The sequence below is a fragment of the Mus musculus genome, chromosome 17 (assembly GCF_000001635.26).
Source record: "Mus musculus strain C57BL/6J chromosome 17, GRCm38.p6 C57BL/6J".
Lineage (NCBI taxonomy): Eukaryota > Metazoa > Chordata > Mammalia > Rodentia > Muridae > Mus > Mus musculus.
Genome location: NC_000083.6, coordinates 72,918,305 through 72,946,065, shown reverse-complemented (window position 1 = coordinate 72,946,065; position 27,761 = coordinate 72,918,305). Strand labels below are relative to the sequence as shown.

General features: G+C 46.6%; 1 protein-coding gene across 1 annotated transcript; it reads right to left on the bottom strand.

Moving 5' to 3' along the window:
• Positions 1-4,119: 4,119 nt before the first annotated feature.
• Lbh (limb-bud and heart) lies at positions 4,120-27,761 on the bottom strand. The gene is made up of 3 exons (NM_029999.4): positions 27,488-27,761; positions 24,776-24,878; positions 4,120-6,810 (listed from the first exon to the last, which is right to left on the bottom strand). Exons 1-3 carry the CDS (start codon positions 27,511-27,513, stop codon positions 6,622-6,624), a joined length of 318 nt encoding a protein of 105 aa, NP_084275.3. The 5' UTR covers positions 27,514-27,761; the 3' UTR covers positions 4,120-6,621.

Here is a 27,761-nt window from a genome sequence, read left to right as displayed (position 1 = left end):
TAGCCACAGCCGCTGTGAGTTCACTAGTACAGAAGTCATAATCTGGAAGATACAGGTTGGCTCAGGTCCTTCTCTGCCTCTGTCTCTTCTTTCTGCCTCCTTTCCTGAAATGGTCCCTGAACTTTGGGGGAGGGGTTTGATATAGTTGACCCATTTGTACACCCAGCTTTTTTTTTTTTAAATGGGTCCTGGAGATCAAAGTCAGGCCCTTGTGCATGCAAAGCAAGCACTTGGCTGACTGAGCCATCATTCCAGCTCCCCTTTCACTCCTACAATGCAAGGATCCTTGTGCTTAGAGTGGACTCACTTAGTCCAGGGTCATCAGATGTAGGTCAGCTGATTAGCAACCTTTCTTCCATCTATAACCTTAACCTGTCCTCCCTCCTGTGAATAGTATAACATTCACAAGAGCCCAAGCTCAGGATGCAGATATCTATGGGGCTTGGAATATTATGTGATCACTAACATCTCTTGAGCATTTATTTAGGGTCTACTGCAGTTCTAAGCAAGCTACTCTTAGTAACACATTGAAGCTCCTTATAGCCATCATCCATAATGGTTTATAAGTGGAGAAAGTGAGGGAAAGGGAAGCAACAGTAACTTTCTTAAGGTCACAGAGCTTGAAAGAGGAAGGGCTGAGCTAAAAATCCAGCAGTCTTAGCATAGAGCTTCCATTCTTGCCATAATCAGAGTTCTTTGGGGATGGATGGAAGAACTGGATTCTGTCTGGTTTCATTCTGCTTTGAAGATCTGCTTTTAGAACGGGGCGGTTTCTCAGGTCTACCAATATTTGAAGATGTCTACAGCTGCTCATTGCTGCTGTTCACTTCCATGATCACTGTTCATAGAAGGCCATACAACTCTAAATCAACAGGTCCATAGCTTCTAAGACCCACAGGTACTGCATGTCGTTTCTAACCTGGGCCACTCGTCTCCCTCTCCCTCCATGTCTCTCTACTTACAGACATGTCTCAGAAATGCCAAGGCAAACTACGACAGGGCCTTCCTACTTGCTCTATCCCTCCCCTGCAGTTTTCTCCTCTGTTCACACCAGGTTCAGCCATCAGCAGTTGTGTAGCCTAAGGATGACCTTGAATGTCTGATCCTCTGGAGTTCCATAACTACAGGCATGTGCTGCCTTGAGCTATTGATGCAAGGTGATATACACCAAGATACTGCATAAATAAAGCTTGACATTGTCCTACTTCTCTTTGCTTTTCCAGGCTCGGGATGAAAACAACGGAAGGTGCCAGAGTGGGAGATGAACTTGAAGGGAGAGGAGCATTGTGCTGAGAGGTTACTTTTAAACCCTGTGCACAAAGGAGCCAGAGTAACAAGGCAGGGCCCAGAAGACAAGAGCTATTCATTAGCCTCAGGATCTTCAAAAAGAGGGGAAACTCCCGACGGGTGGAGGCCAGCTAAGTATTTGAGTCTTCACACTCCCATGCAAGAGCTGTCTGTCTTATCTCCAATCCCCAGACAAGAATACTGAGGAGTCTAGACAGTAAGAAATTGGCCTGAAGTACAAATGAAGGAGCCAAATTATATCAGCCCCGTGTAACACAGCCAAGCTCACCAGTCACCACTCCATGTACCTCCATTAGGAGGTTTGAAAAGTTGGACGGTGTTGATGGGCCAACCACGAGAAAGGATGAAGGAGCTATTTTCAAACAAAGAATCATTCTGTCTAGAAGGTTACATGAGGCAGAAGTGAAGAGTTAGGGTTCTGTGACCAGAAGTTAGTGGCCTTTGGAAGGCCACTGGTAGCATAGCTGCTGAGGAGACTGCTATGCTCCAGAGTCACCTTAGAACCTTTGTCAAAAAAAAAAAAAAAAATCAACTGTCCTATGTCTGATTATCTCTGGGCTCCATTCTGTCTTACTAATCTATTTGTTTACTTTGATGCAGAAGCTGTTCTGTCCTCGTGGCTGTTGCTTTGTGGTAAGTTTTGAAACTAAGAACTGCAACTCTTCAAAGTTCCAGTTTCTCTTCCAATATTGCTTTGGCCCTTTTGGGTCTTTTGCAATGTTATAGAAATTTTAGCATTGGATCATCATTTTTTTCTCAGAAAACAGTTTTCTTGAGATTTCTGATTGCTTTGAATCTATAGATGAATCAAGAACGTACCAACTTAATTACATCAAGTCTTCGAGTCCATGAACATGGTATATCTCTTATGTTTATGTCTTCTCTAGTTTCTCTCAGCGTTGTAGATTTTGTTGCCCATGTTCTATATACCTAACATTCATCCCTAAGTGATATATTGTATGTGCTAGGATAAATGTTATATTATTTAAATTTCAATTTCGACTTGTTTATTACTACATAGAAATCCAATACATTTTTATATGTTGGGTTTAGATGCTGTAACCGTGCAAAGATCACATTGATTCCTTCTCCTTTTTTGTACTTTCATAGTATTTTCCATATAAATGCAAGTAAAGAGAGTTTTCAGAGTTTGTGTTCAGGAAGTCCATATTAGATGAACTCTTCAGGATACTGGAGTGATATTAGAGGAACGGCCTAACATGGAGACGGATGGATTTCTCAAGCTACCCTCAGGCTCACAGATGCATTCATCTGGTAGCTTCATTATGGCTAACATCTGTATGGATTGACATTCTACTGGATATCGGACACCAGCACAGATCATGTGATTATTTCTACCCACCATTGTTAGGGGTCTAAATGAGGGCTTAGTGGAAGCAAAAAAAATGCATAGCCTCAGGGTTAGAAAATGCTCAAAGATTCCTTCTCCAGAGCACTACCTTCTTTCCCTCTGACATCTGTAAAGCCCTTTCTGGCCTCCTATCAGTATCGCCTCGCCTCCTCCCTCTGAGTCAGAGTATGTCAGGATGTGAATCTTCCACTTGGGATGAAATGCAAGCTTCCCCATCCCTGAGCACTCCTTGTCACATTATTTCTTTCCATCTATCCTGGTCCAGTTCGTTCCAAGCCCCTCTGTGCAGCTTTCCCACACACACTAAGTCTTTCCTCTCTCCTCTACTCCTATGCAGACCAATTCCTCGTCATGTATCCTGAGCCCTCCCTAACATTCCCACTGACCTGATAATTGCTCTCAGAGCACCCAGCCCTTCCTGACCTTGAACTTGAGCTTATCATTTGACACTAACCTGGTGACATACTATGAGCCTGGGTCACCGAGGGACTGTGTACTTCCCCTACTGACAAGCGGTGGGCACTCATGGATAGTTGGGGCCACGTTCCATTTCTCTGTACTCATATCTAGGTCCAGCTACCCCCTCCCCCATCCCAGCCTTTATGAGCAATCTTACGACGCATCCTAAGCGTCTCTTCCTTTCAAGACTTTTGGCTTCCTGTTTAAAAAAAAATCTTCCCGAGTGACTCTATAAACATATGGATGCCTAGTCCACTTCAAATCCTTGAAATCCAAGTTTCTTGAGGCAAGGGCCTAGCATTTGCTCGTGGAATCCTCCAGAGAGTTCTGATATACATCAGGAATGGAGAACCATGAACACTGAAGAAAGCCTGTTACCATTCAACCCCGTGTCGGATGGACAACTCTGTGTTAGATGGACTCTCCTAGACTATGAAAGCCAAGTTGTGGAATGGTGTCTGCTGAGTGTAACGGTCACCCCCAAGGTCAGGTTTGCTGATGTTCCTCACAGAGGAAGAGACTGGAGCAGGGCCATTATACCCTGACCTGGGATTCCAGCCACCGTCCCTCCAGGTTTCTGTATTTCTAGCCCAGCTGTGTGTGGACTCTGAAGGTGTTAGAGTACACACAGGGTGGAAAGCTGAATGAAGAGAACACTGAGTTTATTCAACTATGGGGATGTTGTCATTCATGACTGAGTGAGACTTTTTGGTGATATGTCTACTACTTTAGTTAGGCTCACCATGTTTCTACTTAAAAAGAAAAAAACAATAGATTCATTCACCATGTTGGACTCGGATGAACAGGCTTTTCTGTTCTTCATGTTTCCCTATGAACAGTTAGTGTTAGAGGCCAGCAATAGTGATGCATGAGAGACCTCTGCAGCCTGAGTGCTTGTTCTTGTGAGCTGAATCCATCCCATCCATCCAATACAATGGGGGGTCGGGGGGGGGGGGCGGGGAAGGAACCCAAACCAAAATGGAAAGCATTTTCAAACTTTATTTACAACTGTCACAGTGACAAAAAGTAGTTTGGAAAAAAAAATGCTAGTTTCTCCCTGAGCCTCAATACAGAACAGACAGAAGTCACAGGAGGTTCATCTCACAACAGGCATGTCACTGAAATACTAGGATTTTTTTTTCAATACGATCAGTTAGAAATACACACAAATTACTTAAAGAAAGAGGAGGAGGAAGACAAGGAAGAAGAGAAGGAAGAGGAAGAGGAGGAGGAGGAGGAGGAGGAGGAGGAGGAGGAGGAGGAGGAGGAGGAGGAAAAGAGGAGGCCAGACAGGAGCTCAGCCACTTGTCCAAGAGCAGCTGGGTCCCCCCAACAGGCTCAACCGCTGAGGGGCCTGTAGCGGTCAGCCCCTGACCTGCTCAGACAGCACATGGTTGTTCAACACAGTCTAGTGACCAGCAAAAGGAAGAAGCCACCCCAGAGACACACATATACACAAAGCTGATTTGATACTGGATTTACAAGCACATCCCATCACACGGCAAGACCAAGACAGATAACTGGGGTAGGGATGAGAAGACACCACAACACGGGAATTTAAAAGGCCAGACACCTGTCCATAAAGGGAGGCGAGGGATGAGAAACGCTGCGGGGGAACAGGAGTGGGATGAACAGATCTCTGTAGCCAAAACAGAGCAGAGTGGAAGCAAGAGAGAGAGAAGCTCTCTGGTTGCAGGGTTGGCTGCAGCCCTCTCCCACTTCTGCAAGGAGCCGGAAAAAAGTTATTGCCATCGGTGTGTATCACAGGCAGACGACAGAGGGAAGAGACGGGGGAGGGGGTGACCATCGGCATCCCAGAACCAAACCTTGCTGAATGCCGTGTCAACAGCACACCCCCCACGCTCTTGCCCCAACGTGGCCCAGAGCCACACTGACTTTGAGGTATTAAATAGAACCAGACAAACGAGTCCAAAGACGGGGGTCAACCTGGACTGACAAGAGACGTGAGGGGACATTTGTGAGTGCCTTGGTTGGCTAAGTGAAGCCTAAGGAAGGCTTTAAGTCCACCTCTTGACCAAACAGCCCTGCTCTAAAAATTCTGTCCTCTAACCCGCTATTCCAGAAGGTTCTGAGCTATGATCAGAGCTAAATCCAAATGTTAATTTCCCCATGCAACTGCTGCCCTTTCCAGAGACAGGTAAAGTGGGGAAGGAATAAAGGCTGCTATTCTACAAGGATACTCCAGCACACCCTGTATCTTCTCCCAACCTGTGCTCAGGAGCAACAAGAGGAGAAGCCGTGATCTCACAACAGCTACTGTCTCAAACTGGATGCCACAGCTGCTCCACTGGAGGGCTGATTCCCACATGGGAATCAATGCGGCACCACCCAGGCCCCTGCATGGAAGCCCGCTAGCCAGCTTCCCAACCAAGAAGCACACTCTGCTTTTAGCGCCCATGGAAGCCGGGCTGGGAAACCCATTGGAGTGGCCCTGCTGCAGGTCAGATGAACAGTGACAGGCCACAGCATAGCTGGGGACCGTCCACCTGACTGCTGTGGCCAAAGGAGAAAGGAAGGGCAGGCCTGAGAAAGCCGACACTTCTACCCTCCTGCTCCATAGAGATTACATAAGAATTCTTGGGAGATCCACCGTGGGAGGAGGCACTCCCTATTCAGGCTGCAGCCTTGGAGTGCCTCACAAGGGCAGGAAGTGCTCTGGCTGTTCCCCTTATATACTGGGAGGCAGAAGGGGGTAAATAGGGAGAAAAACTCAAAAGTACTATGTCTTAAAGCCTCCCAGGTCCCTGGGGACTCTGACAGCCTGAAGCATCTGGGGAATGGTGGTGGAGTCTTCCTTTCCTCTGTATCCCTCCATCTGGCTTCCTAGGCAGTTTACCTGGCCCGACTTCTCTGTGGGTGACCAAACACACTTGAAATGAAAACAAAGGCTGGTGGCTGTGAGCAACAGAGCAGGAGATAAGGACTTGGTTGTCAGATGCCCCAGTAGCCAGGACAAATGCTGGAAAGAGCAGCACTTCCTGGCTGTAGTTCTCTTTAAAAGTGTAGAGTTTGTTTTGTTTTGTTTTGTTGTTGTTGTTGTTCTTCTTCTAATCCAAAATCTTTCTTGCTCATTTGCTCACCCCCTCAGCCCGAACTGCACCCCCCCCCACACACACACATGTGCACGCACTGCCTCTGGCACTAGAGTTCAGATAGGGATCTTCGAAGCAGCACCCCTTCCCCCCACCCCCCCCTCCACCCCTGTTCTCAGCAACTTCCTTTCTCAGCCTTGCAAGTTGTCAGAGGGCTCCATTGCTCAACGAATTTAAAAACAAACCAAAAAAAAAAAAAAAAAAAAAAAAGAAGAAGAAAAGAAAACCGACTCGGTGATTTTCAGGTGCAAAACGGAAGCCTCGTTTGACATTTTCACAATGACTGTGGCTCATTCTCTTCTTCCATCACCATGGGAAAAACAGTTCAGGTGTGCTGGCTGGCATGACCCAGGCGAGCCTGCGTGGACTCTACTGGTCCTTCTTTTCATTTGTTGTCTCTTCACAGTTGTCTTGCTCATCCTCCTGGACCAGGAATTCCTCAGGAGGCCACCGGAGCTCCCCGCTTTCCACCTCCCCTTCAGTGGGTTCCACCACTATGGAGGGCAGGCGGTCCTTCAGCTTGCAGCAACGGTCAAAGTCTGATGGGTCCGGAAAGATCTGAAAATTTAAAGAACAACGCAGACATCTGGTCATATATACATCTGAAAGAGAAACGTGTTTCTTTCTTTACACACACACACACACACAGAGAGAGAGAGAGAGAGAGAAAGAGAGAGAGAGAGAGAGAGAACACTGGCTGTCTTCCAAGGATTATGTTCTGCCTTCTAAACACTGTGGGTGTAAGACAGAATCCAGGGGAATACGTTCTAGAGAAAACTATCTCTAAGCCAGATTTTTTTTCCCAATCCTAAAGCTAAAATTTTGTGGACCATACCACTGAACAAGAGGGTGGGTGTAACTCTGTTTCTAGTGCTTTACTTCTAGATAAAAGAATAAAAAAAGATCACGTTTCTCACGGTATGCCGGGCTTTGCTTTGGAATAAGCAAGCAGTTAATGCCTGCAATCCACACCATACAGCAGGCGCTAAAACATTACATTTCTGCCAGAATAATTATTGGTGCCCAGAAGAAATAAACAACCAAATCGTTCATCGTTTTAAACTAACACAGTCAAAAATCAAGTGTTGTTCGGGTTATGTTAAAAGTCCCAGGCTTGGGCAAACTAGTCATCTAGGCCCTTCTAGCCTGGACGGAACTAAGGCTCAACCTCAGGTGTGCTTGCTCCCATGCTCCTGTGTCACCTGCCTTTTGGATCTCATCGCAACTGCCAAGTCTAAGCCAGATCCAGATCCAGTCAAGGCCTCCAGTCACAAGCTGCCTGGGAAAAGCATCCACAGTGCCTTCCCTTTTCACCTGTGAGCGAGTCCTGGCTTCTTGCCATCAGTACACCTGGAAGACTCCAATCTCCTCCCAGAGTCCCGTGGAAGAGGCCCCAGTCCACTTATGTGGGTCCTTCCCAGTGCTGACCGAAACACTGAGCCAGGCTATAAAACTAGGGGCCAAGTCTGGCTTTGCTTTGCACATACTGCCCTGTGACTACAGCTGACCCAATTCTTTGCCCAGTAGCTAAGCACTTAATCCACCGAGCTGCTGGTCCCTTGCCATTCATAGCCCTCAGTGACACGCCCAAGAGGAGAGAGGAGCTCTGGTCTGGGAAATCTGGGGCTCACCAGATCACTGACACTTGGCACCTTCAAGGCCATCTCCTCCCACCTCTCTGTCTGACAGACAGGAAACCCAGGCCCCAGAGGGGGAAAGGGGACTTCACTGAAGGTCACACAGTCTGTTCAAATTCAAGTGGATGGAAACAGGCGTTGGGAGAAATCCTGGAAACTTGCCTGTTTTGCTGTACTCGGAGGGCAGAAGAAATGCTTATCCCACCGAACATCTGAGGTCTCCCAGGGTGTCTGATCTCCTAGATGCACTCGGAAGCCCGCGTGGGGCTTCTGAGAATCACGGGCCTCACAAATCGTCCCAATCCCTACAGACCAGTGATTATTAACCATTTATCCAATAAAGGCCTATTGCTTGGGATTAAGCCTTAAGCCAGCTGCAGGAGTACGCATCATTAAAGACTTAAAAGGGCTCATAAAATGTATCGTAATAGCTGCCAGAAGGAAAACAAACCAGGGAGGGGCTGGACCCAGGCGGGTCAGAGAGGTCTGGAGAAACTGGCCACCATGTCCTGTCACACTACCCGCTCTGATGTTTGCCCTTGTTGACTTGGTGGCGGGTTCACACTAATGAGTGTGAGCGGAAAGTGGATCAGCTAGGTTGGGGGGGGGGTCGTTTACTTGCTTTTATGGAGCTGAGCCCCTTCCTGAAGGTGAGGACATAAGGCATCTTCCAAGCATGAGCTCTGAGGTGTGATGCAGGGGCTCCCCGATGATGAAAGCACTCTTTAGTTTACAAAGCTCTATCAGATAGGACTTCACCGAGACAGCACTACCACCCCGGGGTTAGCAAGCATCCGGGACCCTGAAGGTCAAAAGGCAGAGCTAGCATTCAGATCTCATTCTGAACTAGGTAGGATAGACCCAGGATACACATGACCTCTCAAGCCACAGACTATCACAAAGGACTCGGGCAACCCAGGCCGGCAGAAGCAGAGCAACTGATTTTACTATGAGTTAGCAAAGCGATGCTTGTGTTGTATGGAAGACAGTGCTGATGAGCCCAGCCATAGCAGAGCAGAGCCTCTGTCTCCATGATAACAGTATAAAGTAGATAGCTGTACATTCCTAAGGGGGGGGGGGAAGAAGAAGAAGAAGGAGGAGGAGGAGGAGGAGGAGGAGGAGGAGGAGGAGGAGGAGGAAGAGGCTACATTCCTAGAAATCAGCTGCTCCTGGACCCAGATGTCTAAAGGACCCGGATGTCCATTCCTTTGAGGACATAGGGCTAAGGCACTGGCTCTGGATTCGTATTATTCCCTTGACATCCACTGCATGACCCCTGTCAAGGCCTCTCAAGCTCCCCCACCCCCCCACCCCCCCACCCCCGCTCAGTTTCTCCTCCAGAGAAATGAAATGGCCTTCTTATCACACAAGATGGCGTCCAAGTTCTTGGCCAACACAGAAGTAATACAATGCTTGAGGGCAGAAACAAAATTCAAACAACAATGTCTTCTTTGCAATGGCCCCCTCAGATGCAGCGTTAGTTTCCATGCTCCAAGCGTGAAGCCATCCTTCTAACACAGTCATGAAAACAATATCCACCAATGGCTTTCATACCAAAAGCTCCACAGCCAAGTCTTTTAAGTCCTCCGTAGGGGGTGGGGGTGGGGGAGCAATCTGAGCATTGAGAGTCTGATACTGTGGTACTTGCCAAAGACCTTTGCACTGTGACCTACTCAAAGCAGGAACCATTAAAGAGAAAAAGTTATTTTTACAAGTCATTGTATTTGTAAAAAAAAAAAAAATCACTATAATAATTGATATACCCCTTCCATCAGAGATTTTCTTTCATTATCAGATCACAAAGATTTGTGCTTCTGAGAACCATAGCTCTCTCCAAAAAATAAAAAAACAAACAACAACAGAACACGTCCTGCACCAAAACAGCCTCTTTTGTTTCTCCGGGAAAAGCCAGAAAGCCTTGCAAGAGTGTTTCTGAGTCTTTTCCAGCCCAGTCTTATCTCAGGCAGCTGCTTAAGAGGCTGACCCGGAAGAGGTCAGCATTTTTCCACTAAGTCATGGTTTTTAATCATCTAGGCAGCAGAAAAATGAGAGGCTGCAGCTACAATTTGATGGGGTGGGGAAGGCAATGGAAAAAAAAAATGAAAAAGAACTCTCCCGTTGGACTTGCAGAGCACATGACAGGTACGGTTGGGGTGGCAAGCAAACAAAGTACTGCACGCTGGGCTGCCTCAGCGGAACCTGGCAGAACCAAGAAATGCTCTGCTCAGAAACACTGCTTCTAGTTAAACCTTCAAGTCCAAAGAGCCCCATCTTCTCTCAGAGCTGCAAACAAACAAACTGGAAAATCCCTCTACAAAGAGGTTCTTCAGGAGGTATGGGAAGCTCTGATGGGGATCTCCTACCCTCATCCCCTGCAGGGCAAGTTCAGAAGCATCCAGCAGGCAACTGTGTTTTCTTCAGCCCTATCCCTTCCCGTCTCTGCCATCACTACCCTACTGTCACACAGGGGACGCCCAGGATGATGGCATGGACGGAACTAATCAACACCAAGTTCCCACCTACACAAAGGGAATAGGATCTTGTCAATCACACATGCTCCCAAGAACATCTTGGGTTCTACATGAACAGCATGCGTGCAGCCTTCGTGACTGAATTTCACAGGGGACACCTCGGGAGCGGTACCCTTTGCCAGGTGCCCTCTCATCACCATGGGTCCTGACATTTTGGGAACTTGAGAGGATTCCATGGAAAGGGACAGGGAGTTTCAGAATGATCAAGGTCTGTGTCATGTGATCTAGACGCCAACATACTAGAGTTTCTGGCTAGTGTAGTCCAAGAAAATACTCTGCTGTAATGAAAATGTTCTCTGTGCTGTCCGGTACCACGGCCACTCGTCACGGGTAGCTAACTGGGCCCTTGAAAGATAGCCAAATTTTACATTTGATTTAAATAAACACAAATTTAATTTAAAAAATGTAAGCAGCTACTGTATTCAGGCTATATAATTAATTATGAGAACAATGAAAACAGGGCTTTCAGGGAGACTGAGGGCGACTGGACTGGCTGACCAACATGAGCAGCCTCAGAACAGAGAGCTGTGGGGCTGAGGCCAGGTTTCCAAAGACCATAAACTCATCAGTAGCCTTTGTGCTTAGGCTAGAGAGTTGCTAGTGAGTGAGCTCCCCTATCATGAACAGATTGGAACCAAAAGAAAAAACTAGGCCTCCAAAGGCCCCAAATTTGGAGGCTTAGCTATCAGCTGTCTGCCTTTGAGCCAGGTGACCTAAACCTAGCTGTCTCTGGGGTGGGGATAAGAAAGAGTTGCCTGGCACCTACTATGGAAAATGTGAGCAAGTCTGGTCTTTGTGGCCCTTCCCTGTCTGTGCACTGCCCGGCCATCATCTCTGACAAACAAGATGATCTGGCCACAGAGAGGGTGGAGGCTCAGCAAGGAGCTGGGAGATGCTAATGGGGAAAGAAGACACCAGCAGGTGGGGCAGATGAAAGGTGCTTAGCTGGACACAAAGGGCTAATTACCAGCTGTGCAAGCGGAGCCGCTGGCAGGCCAGGATCCCCTGCTCCTCTTGGCTGAGGAGGAGCAGAGGGCAGGAGAAGCTGCGGTGGGAAGGAGGACAGAAGGCTTGGGAGAAAGAGTCAGGCTAGCTCTCTAAGACACCGTGCACACAAAACTACACAGAAAGCCTTTAACCTCTCCAGTTGCAAAGAGCAACAAAGAACCAACCCCCAAGCCAGCTATGGAAAAATAGCACCCTGTGCCTACAGGTGGGCCAGGAGGTCTGGCTTTTACCTGGCCGCTAACTCTTGCTATCTCTGTGGTCTTGGTTGGATCACCTTAGTTCCTCTGGGCCCCTTGAATGAAAGGAGGAAGTGGTTTGGACTCTGCAGGGTGGCTGGGGAAGGGGGTGGGGTTCTGATGCTGAGCCAGCCCTCCCCTCCTCCCTCCTCTATAAATTTGGATTTATACTAATGCTGATCTTACAGGGCTTGGGAGAGAGTCAAATCCAGGTGTGTGTGAACATGCTCTGGAAACTCTTTAATTGCTAATGTTGGTCCCTATTAAGTAAAGCCCCCACCCACCCGCCCGGAGGAGCATTTAGAGTAAGCCTGGAAAGCCAACAACTGTAGCTTGAGACAAATGGACTGGGTTTGTATTCACAAATGTCAGTCCAGGTTCTTTGAAGAAAAGCCTGTATGTGTGTGGTGGCGGCAGTGGGGGTGTGGGGTGGGGTGTGGGTGGGAATGGGGTGGTGGGGAAGTGGGTGTGTGTCACTGCCTCCTTTCCAGAGCGGCTAGCTCCCCCTAGGACATGGATTAGACCAGCTGGAATGGCAATCATGCTCTTGACCAGACTGGTCTCACCATGGAAAGCCTCTGATACTGGGTCTACTCCAGGGGCCCTCACTCAGAGAAATTGATTCCCCCCCACCCCCAAAGCCTCACTTCCCAGATCTCTCCCAGAATCCTGCTCTGAGGAGGGTGGAATGAATGAGCATCAGCTAGTCCAGCTAATACCCTGAACTTTGGTCCTTACCTAATACACATGATGGCAACAACTACAGTCTTTGAAATCTGAGCTCCCGCTATCTAATCTTATCATGTTGCTAGTACTATTAGCATCTTACTGAGTTTTCAATGTGGCAAGTGGCTGGGAAAAACACAAGGATTCTTAGGGGCAGAGGGTCCTAGTGGGGATTCAGAGAAGCCTAATGTTATCCAGTTTTGTCCTATCTGTCTCAGCTCTCAACTTTTCTCTGAACCAAAGCTATGGGACATTCAACTCACCCTGTCCGTCCTGCCCTTCCATGATGCTTCTAATCCTTCAGGGTACTTGAGCAGAGATTTGAGCTTTATATCAACTCTGAACCTCCTTCCTTTGGATCAAAGATACTTAAGTGCCTAAGCCTTGAAACTGGACGGAAAAGGAAATCCTCGGGATAAACACCATCTTTCATAAACATCTCTCGAATACACACCCATCCTGCAAGTCAGGGGTTTGAAATTCCAATCAATTAGTGCTAATGGATCCTGATAATGCTGGGCCCAGAAATAGATGAACCTTCTGGGATATTAGATGATTCTCCCACATTTGTCTGCGGGCATAAATGATTTCAAGTATCTACATCTTATCATACATGTGTATCATCATTACTTCTTTGAGAGAAGACAGCCTCCTGCCTAGTCTTCCCAATTCTTCTCTCCATCCTCCTTCATCAGCACTACCCACATATCCCATGACTACATATCCTCTGTCAGAAAACTCAGCCTGACCCAGCTGCCATTTCAACCATCCCTTCCTTCTTCATTTTAGAGATAAAAAAGTCTTGAGTCTTTAGCCCTTGGCATCCTGTCTAGATCTTGCTTCTAAGGTCTACCCTACAGCTTCCAAACCCACCACCCAATGCCCCCCCCCCAACTTTCAAATTTCCCTGGACAACTCTATTGTCCTCTCAAGGCCTTTGCCAGGGTCCACTCACCACCACTTTTGGTCCATATTACCAGGTCAACTAGTCTTGCTCCCAAGACTAGTTAAGTCACCTGCTAATGACCCATCTTTAAGGGTATCCCCCAACAAAACCTGTCTGACAGTAACACACATCTCACTAGCTGATAGCCCCATTGCTCTCTGCAGACACATTCTGTTCAGTCTAGAGAAGCCACTTTCAAGATCCTTTCAGGGAGAAAGCACAGATGGAAATGAAAATATTTTAGGAAATACTCAGTTTCCACTTGCTTTTTATACTGCATTGACACTTATAGTGTGGTATAAAAAGCCACAGTCACTGAAACCACTGGCATCATCACAATAGTCTGCAATGTGTACCTGTCATCACTTATCATTTCTCACCTCACACGATTAAATAAAGACAAACAACAACACAGTAAAAACCCTCCACGTACTTCATATTTGCAAATACTGACTTCTAAGTAATGCTTCCATATTTGGAGCAGTGAAATGCCAAGTTAAAGTAAAGCATCCCTGCTGCTTACCAAGGTACCAGGTTTTCCCCAATAAAAGCACTGACATGGTTGAGTTGCCAGCTAAACTAACCACTTTTTCAATGGAACATCACTGTACTTGAAAAATTACTTAAAAAAACAAACTATAGTTATTCCAATATGGGTAATTTCTCAGAAATGACAAAGTAGATTGCCATTTAAAGGGAAATGGCTAATGATATCTGTAACCAATGATAAAAATAGAGCTCTCAAGAGAAAATTAGAATCTTGGGAAATTTGTATCAGCGATCATGAGCTTGATAACTTCCTAATTCTTGATAGCTTTCTAATGAAACCAGCAGTGATATTAACAAGTATACTTTTTTATATTGCATAATGAAATGTATCACCATTTGAGAGATCTTATTTGCCAAATGATCAGTATAAAACATTACAAAACTGAACTTGGAGAAAGGATTCAAAAGTACAAGCCAGACTAATGCATTTTAATGTTAAGAGTACAAAAAGTTCATGCATAAGGTTTTGTCTGAAGACACATGACATTTAAGAAACTACCACTTGTTGAATGTGTAATCCTAGCTCTCAGGATTTGGAGGCAAGGAGAATTTGAAATTCAAGGTTATCTTCTGCTAAGTAACAAGTTGAAGGGCAGTTTAGGCCACTTGAGGTCTTGTCTCAAAATAATGTCAGGGGAGAAGGGAGGAGTGAACAAAAGAGAAGAGGGAGGATGGAATGGGGAAAGGAAAGAAAAGAAAAAAAAGCGCCTATTACATGTTACATGTTACAATCTGGAAAAGATGTGAAACTATTTCTCCCATTCCTAATTGCATAATCTGTATAAGCCAGATTTTATTCATTTAGTTCAACCATCACATATTGCAACAAATTTACTCATGGGAAACACACATGAGAATCTCACCATTTTCCATTAGACCAGACATAAGATTTAAAAATTTAAAAAACAATGCTTTTCCTCTCTCTGGGATTTTCCATTTTGGAAAATATAGTTATTTTATGAAAAAACTATTATTTATATCAACATAGAATTACTTCATTGTTATTCTAAATAAGCTAACAAGCAAAAATTGAAAAAAATCTGTTTTAATTCCTAAAACAATAAATTTAAAGACACAGTACACATAAACAAAAGCTCATAATTTTTTTTTTTAAAGTATAAACTGAAACCCAAAATTTAGAACCATTGGCCTGAGACAAAAAGCATATCCTCAGAAAGATGGCCGGGGAAGTTAATGCTGAAGACAACATACGTTTTAACACTGCAAGAGTCAAGTAGAACATCAAAGGTTCCTTCAGATATGTCAAAGGCTAATGTATGAAAATCTAGTAACAGGAAGATTTCATGTCATCATGAATCTGTCCAACAAAATGAATAGAGATTAATTCTTACTATGAATAAGGAAATCGACGGCCACAGTGCTGATGAGCTGCCTGCGTTGGCACAGATAACACAAGAATGAGAGTAGACAATAGCTATCCAGATGCTCTTAACCACTCTGAGTCGAGGGGTTCTGAGCTTGGTGTTCTTGGTGGTGCCCAGAGGATCCCTGGGTAATGCGACACCATGCTACTTTAGAGGACTCATGTCAAGATGACTGGTCCAATCTCAAACTTGCCTCTCACTCAGATGCTTACTCTGGGAGGGTGGGGTTAGAGGGCCTGCATCTTTGCATCTTTGCTGACATCATCACTAGAAGAATTTTGAACAACTATGCCTCCTTTTGAATGTCCAAACACTCCTGCTATATCACTATGTTAACACCTTAAACCAGGGCTGTATATATTGTTCTTTAACTACACCCAGTATTAGGCTTAGCACGGTAGTGCGTACTTACAAATCCAGTACTCTGGAAACTGAGGCAGAGATGATCACTGAGAGATCAAGGCTAGCCTGAGCTGGACCTTGCCAAAAAGGAAGGAAGGGAGGAAGGAAAAACAAGAAAAAACCCCAATACACTAAAAAAAAATGTACTCAGTGTATATTGAGAACTATAGCAATTTTATATCAACCATTTTCTACTAAAACACTCATAAATAATCCCTAGGTCAACTTTATAGTGTTCCTTTCTCTATTTTAAACAATATGTCTACTCTATTTCTAAATGGTATTTATACTTGTTTTATTTTAAAATTTAGATAGTATTCTACTATATAACCCAGGCTAGCCTGGAACTCATCAAGTACCCCAGGCCTGCCTCTCAAACTCATGAACTTTCTACCACAGCCTTGTGAGAGCTGAGATTACAGACATGTACCACCACACTTGACTGGATATTCTCTTAATATATTTTTATATTTTCAAGTTTTTAGCCATTGTTTTTTCATACTTTCCATCAACAAAAGATCTATTATGTATATAAATTGACAGTTTTAAAAGTCCAGTGACCTTGGGGTCTTATAAATTCAAATTTTCTGTATTGGCTCAATGTGGTTAATAGTACTAACTGATCAATAAATATCACAAATAATTATTAAGCACAGAGGCTAATTTTCACTGGTTAAGTTTCTCACTGGGAAGGGGAAAGACTGCCTGGACATGTGTTTTGAACAGTCCATTTCTCTGATGGCCCTAAAGTTTCTACCCCGTGGCCAGCTGATCTCCCTTGTAAAGAGACTAAGACAAACCTGCACAGAAAGTAGAGAAAGAGAGCAAGTGAGGTATTCTTCAGTATGGTTGTTGGTCGTTTGTGCAGAGCCACAGAAGGAAGCTGGGAGTGAGGGCATGGATTCCCTTAGAACCTTCCCTGCTTTCATGCCCCCTGGACAGTTTCTGCAACCCCTGGGGCAGCTGCCTTCCTGCCTTCACACTTGGAAATATGTGGAGTGGCATCTACTGAGAAGCCATTTGGCATGAATCTCTCTCATGTTAAAGTGCTGAAGAAAACAGCAAGGAAGCATCTGAAGGCAGTGAATCATATTCCGGGGAGGGGGCGCAAAATAACAAAGAAATCATAATTGAGCACTAACTGTCATAGTGTTTCTACCAAAGAGGATACTCAACTTTTGAAGACAACAAATCCCTTCCTGGCCAGTCCCAGGGCTAGCCGCCTAAGGAACCATGCTGCAGAATGCCCCATTCCTGGGGACAGATGTCTGCCAGCCTCACAACGCCACCTTCATTTTCCTGTTCTATTTGCTTTGGTGCCAAGCCCCTTCTTTACTTGCTTGGTTAAAGCAAACTTGCTTAAATATCAAACTCAATCATCTGAGAAATAGAAACTAGCCTGTGCCATGGGAAGCACAGGCATTTTCATAAGCCAACAGGAGCACTGGACCCTGCTTGAACACCAGCCTAGGCTACTTACATGCACCAGAGGCCTTACCAACCCATTGGGTAGATGGCAAGGCAGCCACTAAATTTAGATCTACTACTAAGTATTCCGTCTACTCTAACATCCAGAGAAGGAAACCTAAGGACCCCCAAATGGTTCCTAACACTAAGCCTGCCACTGGCCAAACTTCATGGTTCTGTACAACTGCACTGGTCTTTTCAAGGTTGCAAGATGCTTCGATGTCAATAATAGAGTAAGACATACAAATAGGACAATGGCTGGCTTATATGCTTTTGTAATCTAGAGAGTGTACATTAGTTATGGGTCAAGAATATGATCACTAGCTACTTTTCAATGCTTGCTAAATGTTGCTTAAGCACCGTTAATTTGTTATCATCATGCACAAAATAAATCAACTGCAGGAAGATGTACAACGTCTGAACACACTAAAATAACAAAATACCTTCCTGATCCTATCCACAGGCTCCATCATTATCCCACCTCTAGAGATGCTGGCAGATTACATTTTAATAAACTCATTTATGCATTCCATTTTTAAGGTACTATATCATCGAGAGGCTTAACATTGTTGGATCTCTTTGAATCCGTAGTTCGATTTCCAGGAAGTGATTTCAAAGAAACAAGTCAGGGGCTGTGTAGAGATTTATGTAAAATGATGTTCAGAGCACTGCTTGTCTCAAGAACAAAAGATGGCACAGCCTAGACATCCAGCAATCAGAAATGGTACATACAGAGTGAGATGCTGTTTTACAAAGAAAACCAAATGACAAGAACATAGCCACAGTATTATATTAAATGAAGAAGAAAAAAAAAGATTTGCTACACATTGAAAAATATGTATAGAAAACAGTCAAAAGTAAACACATGAAAATACTCCAGTAATAGGAATGTGAATAGGTTGTTCCTCTTTTGTCTGGTCGGCTTTGCTACATTCTATGAAGAACAAATATTACCTTTATAATGATAACATACAGACTGAATATTCAGCCACACTTTTACCCTCTGACTCAAAAATCCTACTCATAAAACTATCCTCAAGATATAATGTAAATTATTCACTAAGGTTTATATTAAAATTTTAATGTGAACTATCACAGTATAAGAGAGGAAAAAAAATATGACCTAACATTTTCAACAACAAGACCACGGTGAAGCAAATTATCATCAGACCTCATGATACAAGGTGACCTTTTCCAGGGTATAGTGGAGGATGCCTTTTCAGACACTAAGACAGGAAGACTGTTGAGAGTTCAAGACCAGCCTGGGCTACACAGGAAGTACAAAGCTGACCTAGGCAGCTTAGCAAGAACCTATCTCAAAATCCAAAGTAAGGAAGAACACGCTGCTCAATGGTAAAGCCATTGACCAGCGTGCACAAAACCTTAGATTCAATCCCTACCACCAGAAGGACCAAGAAAGACAGCTTTAGACTATTCTGAAAATCATGCTGAGGTGACACCACGATGCTGGTGACCAGTAAAACTTCAGACCAGGACGAGGTATAAACTCTAACTGCTTGCGTTGTGGTAGGAGAGAAGGTTTACAGAAACCATGAGTTGTGCTCCGCATGCATATGAAAATTAGAAGAAAAAAAATAGAGAAGAAAATGAACATTTTCTAGTAGTCACCCCATTTTGAAAAGCACAAAAGTAACCAAATGCATGCTTTCTCAATGAAAACAGGAAACGACTGACAAGAAGGGAAGGAAGGACTTTCCTACAACTACAACACTCTAACTGGAAAAAAATCAACTCCCGCTGTACTGACACTCTGCTGCCTGGGCTGTTGCGCAGAGCGGGAGTAGGAACACAGGCAACTGTCGGCATTTACACACCTGCTCTGTCCACAGGCATAGTCGTGGGGACGGATTTTATGGTCTCCAAAGTAAAGGCAGAAGGTGAAGTTAAAGCATGAGGACTAAGCACCCCTACAGGGTGTTTGTGATGTTCTTCCTCTTGGCTTGGTCCATGCTGTTTCCCTACAAAAGATCTAGGACTCCCATAAAATCCCTGGCCAAGAAGCCAGGAGTCAACACAGCTTTAATTAAATGGCTGGAAACATCTACTATAAGGCCTAACCTTAGAAGAGGAGGACGAGGAAGAGGAAGAAAAAAAGTTGTTCCAATGCAAAACAATGAGAAGGTGGAGGGTGCTGCAACCTATCCATCCCCTGAGGTCACAATGCCATCCCAATATCACTTTGGAAGAACACTGGGTAGAGATAAACATTGTGTCTTAGGTGGGTTTGTGCAGTTCAAAAGCCAGCCTCAAGCCAAAGGTAAAGTGCAGGACACAGGCTTTGACTGGTTGACACAGATCCTTGCCTCCCCAGGGTGGAAAGGAAGGAAGGAAGGCCCAGCACACTGCAGCCCTGTGTGAATGAGGTCCTGTCTTCCTATCCTCTGAGGATTATTTCAGACTTGGGCCTGAAAGATCATCTCAGGACATTCGCCAGACACCCAGGAATAGCTCTTGGCTTCAGTCACAAGATTCACCACCCAAATGCATTCCTTCTCCTCACGGTACAGTACAATCCTCTTCTTCTATCCAACGTAAGAGAGACTGGGTCGACTGGGAGAAAATGCTGATCTTGTTAAAAAGAAAAAAACAGTTACCATGGGACCGCCAAGGTACAGAGGCAGTCTCGGGCCAGGAAAGGGAAGGAGGAAGGGCCCAGTCCATCACTCAGGACTCATTAAGCATCTATTTGTAGGACACTGGGAACAAAGAGCAGTGTAAGACATAGCCGCTGGCTCTGCAGCATGACGAACACATGGCTGCCGGAGGAGGGAGGGGGAGACCTAACACAGGCAGGCCTTTTGAGAGAAGCTGTATGAATCCAGTGTGCAGCAGGCTGGCTGGCTTGCTTTGAAAAAAAGTCCTGCTCTCTTCAAGGCCAGGCACAAACACACTGTTGTGCCCATGGGGGTAGTGGGGAAGGAGAAGTCTCCCATGGGAACAATTCCGGCCATCTGTAGGCCCTAATCCAGGGACTTTCCACAACAGTGAACATGACCTTTGTGTCTCAGCTTCTAACATAAAAGGGAAGGTGCTGGACTCTCCTACAAAGAAGACTTTCAACGCAAGGGTGTGCGGTGGCTTAGAAAGAGCCAGTGTCACTCAGCGGGGACAGCTCATGCTTTCTAAATCCAATGGACGCAGCTGCTGTCCATCTCATCGCTATGAGAGAAGAAGAAGAAGGATCAGGAGAAAGAAAACTTGCCACAATCCCAGCAATGTGTCGAGTCTATGGCTGACTGTCTCCTGCCACAGGTTTTGGGGATATTAGTTTTATGTCTCTCTGGGGACAACTGAAGCTTTTTAAACTCTGATGTTTGTGAAAGATGATTTCCCGGTGGCCGTGGAACCTGCAGGATACTATCTTGCGCATGCTCTTTGAGTCCTTCAGTCCTGGCTCCAGGGCAGAGCTACCATAAGACTCTGGGCCTGCAAGAAGCAGACACTTCGGGGAGACAAGAAAGGCCAATCCACCACCGTCCCTCTTGTTACCTGGGTGGTGATGGGTACATGCAGGCTGTTTGTAGCTCTCTAAGTCAAAAAGGAAGGCACATGGGCGGGGGAGCAGTCGGGTGTGTAAAGAAACTGTTCCTTCCGGTTTTCAGAATGGTCTTCTGGAAAGGAGAGTCTGGGTGCCTCTCTGACTGAGATATGATGTCAAAGGCAGGCATGCATGACCAAAAGTAAGAGCAATGTACCATTGGCAACCAAAGAAGAGCTGTGGGAGGGCTGTGGCTGTAGCTCAGTTGGCAGAGTGCTTCTCAGAGTGTATAAATCTGGCTTTACTCTCGAGCACCACAAAAGTAGGCATGGTGACACAGCTTGGTACTCCAGAACTTGGGGATGAGAGGATCGGAAGCTGAGGGTTACCCTCAACTACTCGGAGAGTTCCAGGCCAATGTGAGCTAGAGACCTTGTATGTAATTAAATAATACAATAATTGTGGGAGAGTACAATAAACAAACTGTGTAGACCTAAGTATAGTGATTAAAAATAAGATGGTCCACGTACACTGTGCTAGGAGAAGTTAGGGGGCAAGATCAAAATGCCAGGGCTCTTAGGGTTCATAGGAAAATAACTAGAACCCTTCTCTATCTACAGCTCTGGACAATATGAGAGGAACCCTCAGAGAAAGACATATCCCTATACATCACATTCTTACAGTATAGAAAGAGCATGCTCCACCAGGCATCCAGTGACTGGTCTGCACTGGTTGGCCCTCATTCCTGTCCCGTAGGCTGGTGACTAACTGGGACCTATAGACACAGCATAGGCATGGAGCTACAGCCCTTAAGGACATAAATATCCTCACAGAGACCCTCCCACGTGATTCTGAGAGCTTGCTGCCGCCCACAGCCTGAGCTAAATGTAGTAGACTTTCTAGTAACCATTTCCTCGCCCACCCCATAGGGTGTGATAATTCCTGCCAAATAAATGTGCCCCGTGGGTTTCACTTATTTGAATGACTCTCCAGATGGAAACGAAGACAAAACAAGACACTGGCTCCAGATCTTTACACATGCTCACAAAAACGGCATGAACTCAAGGCTGAGGACATTGCTCTCGGTTGGTACAGAGCTTGCCTGGCATGTGTGAGGCTCTGGGTTCAATCCCCAGCACTACATAAACTGGGCATGGTAATCTGTGCCCATAATCTCAGCACTTGAGAGGTAGAGTCAGAAGGATTAAGAGTTTGAAGTCACCTTTTGCTATAGAATACATTAGGCTCGAAATAAAATGAAGTACAATAAAACTAAACAAAAAAATTATTGATGTGAATTTCTAAAGAATAATAGGCTAATCTGAATCCTTCAGGGGATAAAAAAGCCATGCATTCAGAGCCTGGATACGTCTGGAATATCATCGGGTCCTTCAGAAGACACCATAGAGGTAAAGGTGGCGTAGTTCCCCTTAAGAGCTTCTCTGTAAACATATAGGTCCATGAATGGGGAAAGGGTGATGGATAAAGGATACAGAGTTGATAGCAAGGCCTTGGAATTGGAGACCTGGCAATGGGAAGGCAATGCAGGACCCATGTCCTGAAAACCCATCACAGCATCCTTAGAAAGTAAAAGGTTCCACCAACATGGAAAGGATGGCCATATACAACACAGAGAACTCAGCAAAGCTTGACTCTGGGTGGGTCTGGACGGTACGGGAATGACCTGAATGCCCAATGGAATGGGCCACTTCTATGATGACCTTGTTTCAAGGTCAAACCACAAGCCTGAGATTGTGTTTCATCTGCCAAGTCGGGGTTGCTGTCCCCAGCCCTTACTCAGTTCCTTGGAAAAGCAGGTCTCAGTAAAAAGCCACATACTATTATTATCCTGAGGAGTAAAGCCAAAAGAAGAGCATTGAGTTCCCGCCCTTAGCTCCAAGCAGAGTCCAGCATGCAGGGCGACAGGCTTTAGCCAAGAGCCAGGCCCAGCCATTCCCCCAGGGTGTTGGTGGGAAAGCTTTTAATTTAATGGCACCAGCTTTGTGGGGGCCCAGAGAGTAACCCATCCTTTGACACTTGCCAGTCCAGCTCAAGGCAGAGTCCCACACTTTGCTTAAACACGCAGCCTAAGGGTATCTGAAGCTGCAATAAAATTACATGTGCATGATGGGGTTGCCTGCCCCTTCCCCCAAGGCTCCCATTTTTTCTTCAAAGCCCACCCCTTGTTGATTCCTTGGCTCCTGACATCTCAGATTCTATAAGATAACATCAGCAACAGTGCCCACCCATTTGGGGCAGACGGCAATGTTCCAGAAGTACACACTGACGCTGGGTCCCATAAGCCCCAGACCCCGAGTGCAGCAACCAGTGTATCGGGTTAAATAGACAAAGTGCCTAGTAAATACCATTTGGCGAAACACGACAACTTTCCCTTTTCTCTCCACCAGACAACCAAGAGCCTTTGCTGAAGCCATCTATGACTGAAGGGCTCTAGGGTCCCAAGTATTTGGACATGGGGCAGTGGTCCCCACCCAGGGGACAGAGGTTGACTTCCTGGGGGCTGTGGGAACTGGGCCCTCTATACAGCAGAATGATGGGGGGGGAAAAGCCTTGGAAGTCTTTTTCTCAAGAGGTATCCAGATATTGCAAGAACCCAGAAATGCTTTTATTTTTCTCCAGTCACCTCAGCCCTCTTCCTCAGCATGGTGGCCCCCTCTCCATAGCCATCGGGTTGTATTCTGAGGGTTACGGGGCTGAGAAGGCTCCCTGACTCTTTTGCCTGGGATATATTTAAAGCATGCACAGCAACATACTGACAGGTACACCTGGGAAAGATTCTGTGGTGGAAATCTACAACCTGGAACTGAAATATGCCCTCAGCAATACGCCCTCACCTGTAACCAGACATTCAGTCTGACTCAGAGGCTGGTAAGCAAAACTACACGGGCAGGCAGGTGGGCCAGGAACCTTATGTACCTCCCACCTGGCCACGGGGCCCCAACTGCCTTTCTGTCCCTCTCCAGGAAAAGGTTAGAACAGCCTTAAAAGACCATTTTCCCTTAAGCCCCTCATCACCCCCTGCAGGCCAACAAGTGAGGTCTGAGGTGTTGACACACAAGAAAGGGATGCCTGAATCCCCCACGCATGTGTGGTATCTGAAGACGGTGCTCCCAATCTTAGCTTTCATCTTGGCTTCTCCTTGGCTCCTCTCCTCCCATCAGATGGCTCCCAGCCCAGTTTTTTTATTTGTTTCATTCTTTACAAAATAATTGTCCCCGAAACAGCTCTAAGGAGCAAGCAGCTGGAGTAAGTCTAGACTCAGGCCAGAACTAGCCCAGCATGAAGACACTGGATATGTGAGAAGATCAAAAAAACATTAGGAGTAGAGATCCAAGCCCCCATATACAGCAGGGCTAGGGTCTCAGCCTAAAGGTGTGTGGACATTCCCTAGGGAGCTAGAGCAAGAAATAAACAAAGCAATGTGTGCAAAGTGCTTCACGCCTCATGCTCTTTCATCTTGCCTGGGCTAGCCGCTTTACACACTATCCTTAGCCTAAAAACATTCCCACAGATACTTTTCTTCTCCAAATCTGCCCATCTAGGGACTCTCCAATGCTCCAAATCCAGCTGTCTGTCTGTCTGTCCCGGAGGTAACCAAAGTACTCTTGCTATGCTGTCCTTCCACCTCCCTGTCATACTGAAGCTTCGCCACACTTAGAGAGCACTGGCCAAGATTGAGAAAGGAGGCCTGCCATTCTGTTTTTGCTGTCCTCCGTGTTTATCCCCACGAGACAGGATGGTCCCTATGCCACATTCTCTCTCAGCATCCCTAAGAGACTGTCCTCTTCAGCTCTGTACAGTTTAAACTTGAACTCTGACTTAGCCCGTCAATTATCACCCTGAGAAGACAGGTAGCCATTCTCCTGTCAGACCACCCTCCCCCATCACCTTGACTCTTTCTTCATCATAATCCTCTAGGATGCAGACCACTGTTGCTTTCTCTGACAAATGAAGAAACTGAAGCTTGCTGACAGTCAAGGACTTTCTCAAGGTGACACAGCTGTTACAGGTGATGCTGGGATCCTCAAACTCTTACAGGTGATACTGGGATTCCCCAAACCAAGCCTACTTCCGGTCTCAGCAGAAGTCACAAGGCTCCAAGAAGTCTGAACTAACCTGATAGGAAAGGCCATCCTTGCGGGGGCTGAGACCAATCTCTTCCATGGATGGAGCGTTCATCATCACCTCGGTCATCTCAGCCGATCTCAGATAGTCAGAGCTGCATGGAAATCCATAGTAGAAGTCAATACATGCTCACACAGGCCCCAGATAGAACGGGAGGGGGGGGCCGGGGCGGAGGGGGGGGAGAGGATGGGGGATTGGCTGAAGACCGGATGAAAACAAGCTCCCTGGAGCAAACAACCTGCAGGCCTACAGCCCTTTGGCTCACTCACTTCAAGAGACAAAGTCTGCCCTCTGCAACTTCTCTGCCACCCCCAGCCCCCTACACAGAGAAAATTGGATTTTCTTTTAAACAAACTAGAAACACAAAGGTGGGGGTGGGGAGAGTTGTGTCTGTGTGTCTATATGAAAGTAATGCAGCCAGGTAGTTTCCCTTCACCCATCCACTAAAAATAAGAGTAATCTTGACCATGAATTTCCAGTGGGAACTGCACAGTTGGATTACATAATAACAATAACAGTCCAGCCTCCGGGAGACAAAGTCTAATCATCTAATCAGGATGCCTTCTTAACTGTCTCTGTCGGTCTGGTGCTCCTTTAGGCAAAATGTCCCACCTCAAGGGGTCAGCTTTTCTGCAAGCTCCACATCTGCCACTCCCCCCCCCCCCCCTGGAGTGCAGCAGCTGCAGGCTACTAACTCCCAGCATGAAAAACATCCCTGGATTAAAAGCCTTAAGGGGACAGATTCTGAGTGCAAGGACATTTCCAGAGGGGCCAAGTTGGCCCACCAATGGCTGACATGTGAAAGTACTTTGTACTCTAAGCAGGGTACAAACAGTCCATTATCCTTACACAGGCCATGGGCAGACACAGGGTCCAGTCAGCATAGTACCAAATACTTAACACCAAATCCAGGTACCCATGACACAACGCCCAGTATTCACGATCACATGTGTGCACAAAGTTTTCAAAAGGTAAAAGTCTAGGCAGGGGTAGGCTTTAGAGAAACTACATCTAAGAAAACAGGAAGACACGAATCTTGTGTGTGTATATATATATATATATATATATATATATATATATATATATATATATATAATCTTCTCCGGGATCTGAAAAAGCTGCCCTCACCACTGTGTGATTTTTAACAGATCATAGAACCTCTCTGAGCTGCGGGGAGCCCTGTTTATATCCAAGATGCAAATGATTGCTAATAAGGCATAATCTCACGGTTATGTCCGAAGGGGAAAATGTTGCAAACGTTGTAGGAAGTACCAATTAACAAAATAATCATAAACCTTAATGGGTGAGTGGGGGGGCCAATGTCCCCATGGGCTTCTAACATCTCGACCTTACTACATTTTGAGCGGGGTGGGGGGTTGGGGGTGGAGCACAAGGCCTCCACCACTCTTCAAAGCCTCACCCATATGGCAACTGACTTGTCTGCACATGAGGGGGTACACAAGCTTCAGGTGTAGGGGATTTTTACTTTGTTTTGAAAGTCATTGGCCCCTCTAATCACAGTTAAACTGGGAGGGGGAGGAGAGACTAAGAAAGGGTGACTGTCATGGGGGCAAGTTTAGGGTTAGAAGCTAGACTTTAACAATTTCCTCCCTAGTCTGGAAAAGCTGCCTCCAATCCCTGAAAGAAGAGAGTCAATAGCATTACAGGGTTAAGACCAGGGTCGTCGTCTCCTGTAGCGGCGTCTGTTCCTTTTTGGAACTGTGGCGCGGGCCCAAAAAGTTAAACTGAGAAACACGAACTTTCAGAGTTCCTGGGCTAAGCAGAATAGCGCCGCTCTCCCCGGGTTCAGACCTTGCATTGGACCCGGGTCTGGCTCTCCAAGGCTGGCACCTGCGAGCGCGCTCCAGGACCACGGGTGCTCGCCTCCCTGTAGCGCCCCTCCTCTACACCACAGCAGGAAGGAAGAAGCAGCTGGCGCGCACGTCCCAGCAGCTAGGGGCCTGTCCCCCATCCTTCTCGGCTCTGATCCTCCACACCCGATCTTCCCCGGCTGCAGGCAAATCTCTGCAGCCCCCGACTCAGCAGTGGCCGGCTTCTTCCAATCTGGCACTGGGAGAGCTTGCTCCTTCCTAGCCCCGGCCCTCCACAAAGGCGCGTTGGATTTAAGGGACAACGGAGAGGGCAGGGGTTGTGAGGGTGTAGTTTGCACCCTGATGCTTGTGGCTTGTTTGTGCGGAGAGCGTCTCCCCAGCATCCTCCCTCCCCCAGAAGCTCTGCAAACCCAGCGGCTGCACCAGCTCGGCCCCTCTGCAGCCATCCTCGACGCCGAGACTTGCGTGCAAACAAAAAGGAGAAGGGGAGGGGCCCGGGAAACCGGAGCCCCCTGCACCAAGCAGGACTCATCTCCTGTGGCCCTCAGCGGACAGGGTTTCCTTAGGGGGCTTCAGGTGGGACCCCAGGTTCTCCCCACCCAACGCCACCATATCCACGCCCTCTGGCCGCCACTTAAGTGAAGGTTCCGAGTTCACTTCCTTTGTCTGGATGCTCTCAGCACCGCCTCCCCCAACCTCCAGCTTTGCAACCTTGACGTCGACTCCTGCAGGGGCTGAGGCTGGCGGGTTAACCCGCACTGGGTGTCCGTGCCACTCTCCGGCCTCGTACCCGGAGCCGGCACTAGGAGGCTGCCGGGCTGCGCAGCCACCCGGGTTAAACTGGCGGCCGCCAAAGGCGCAGGATACTCACCAGTGAATGGGGAAATATACAGACATGAAGTCCTAGGGGAGGCTGACCCACGCCCTTGTGATTAAGAAAAACAAAACAAAACAAAACAAACAAACAAACAAAAAAAAACCAGTCACTGAGTCCTGAATGAGATTGGCAGGGGCGCAGAGGAGAGCAGCGGGCAGCCGAGAGCGGGTACTGGGCTAGCGCCGGTCCGCCTTCCGGAGACAGCCTCGCTGCCAACGGCGTAGGCAGTGCAGACCAAGCTCTCCGCTCTCCACCGATCTCCGGGTCC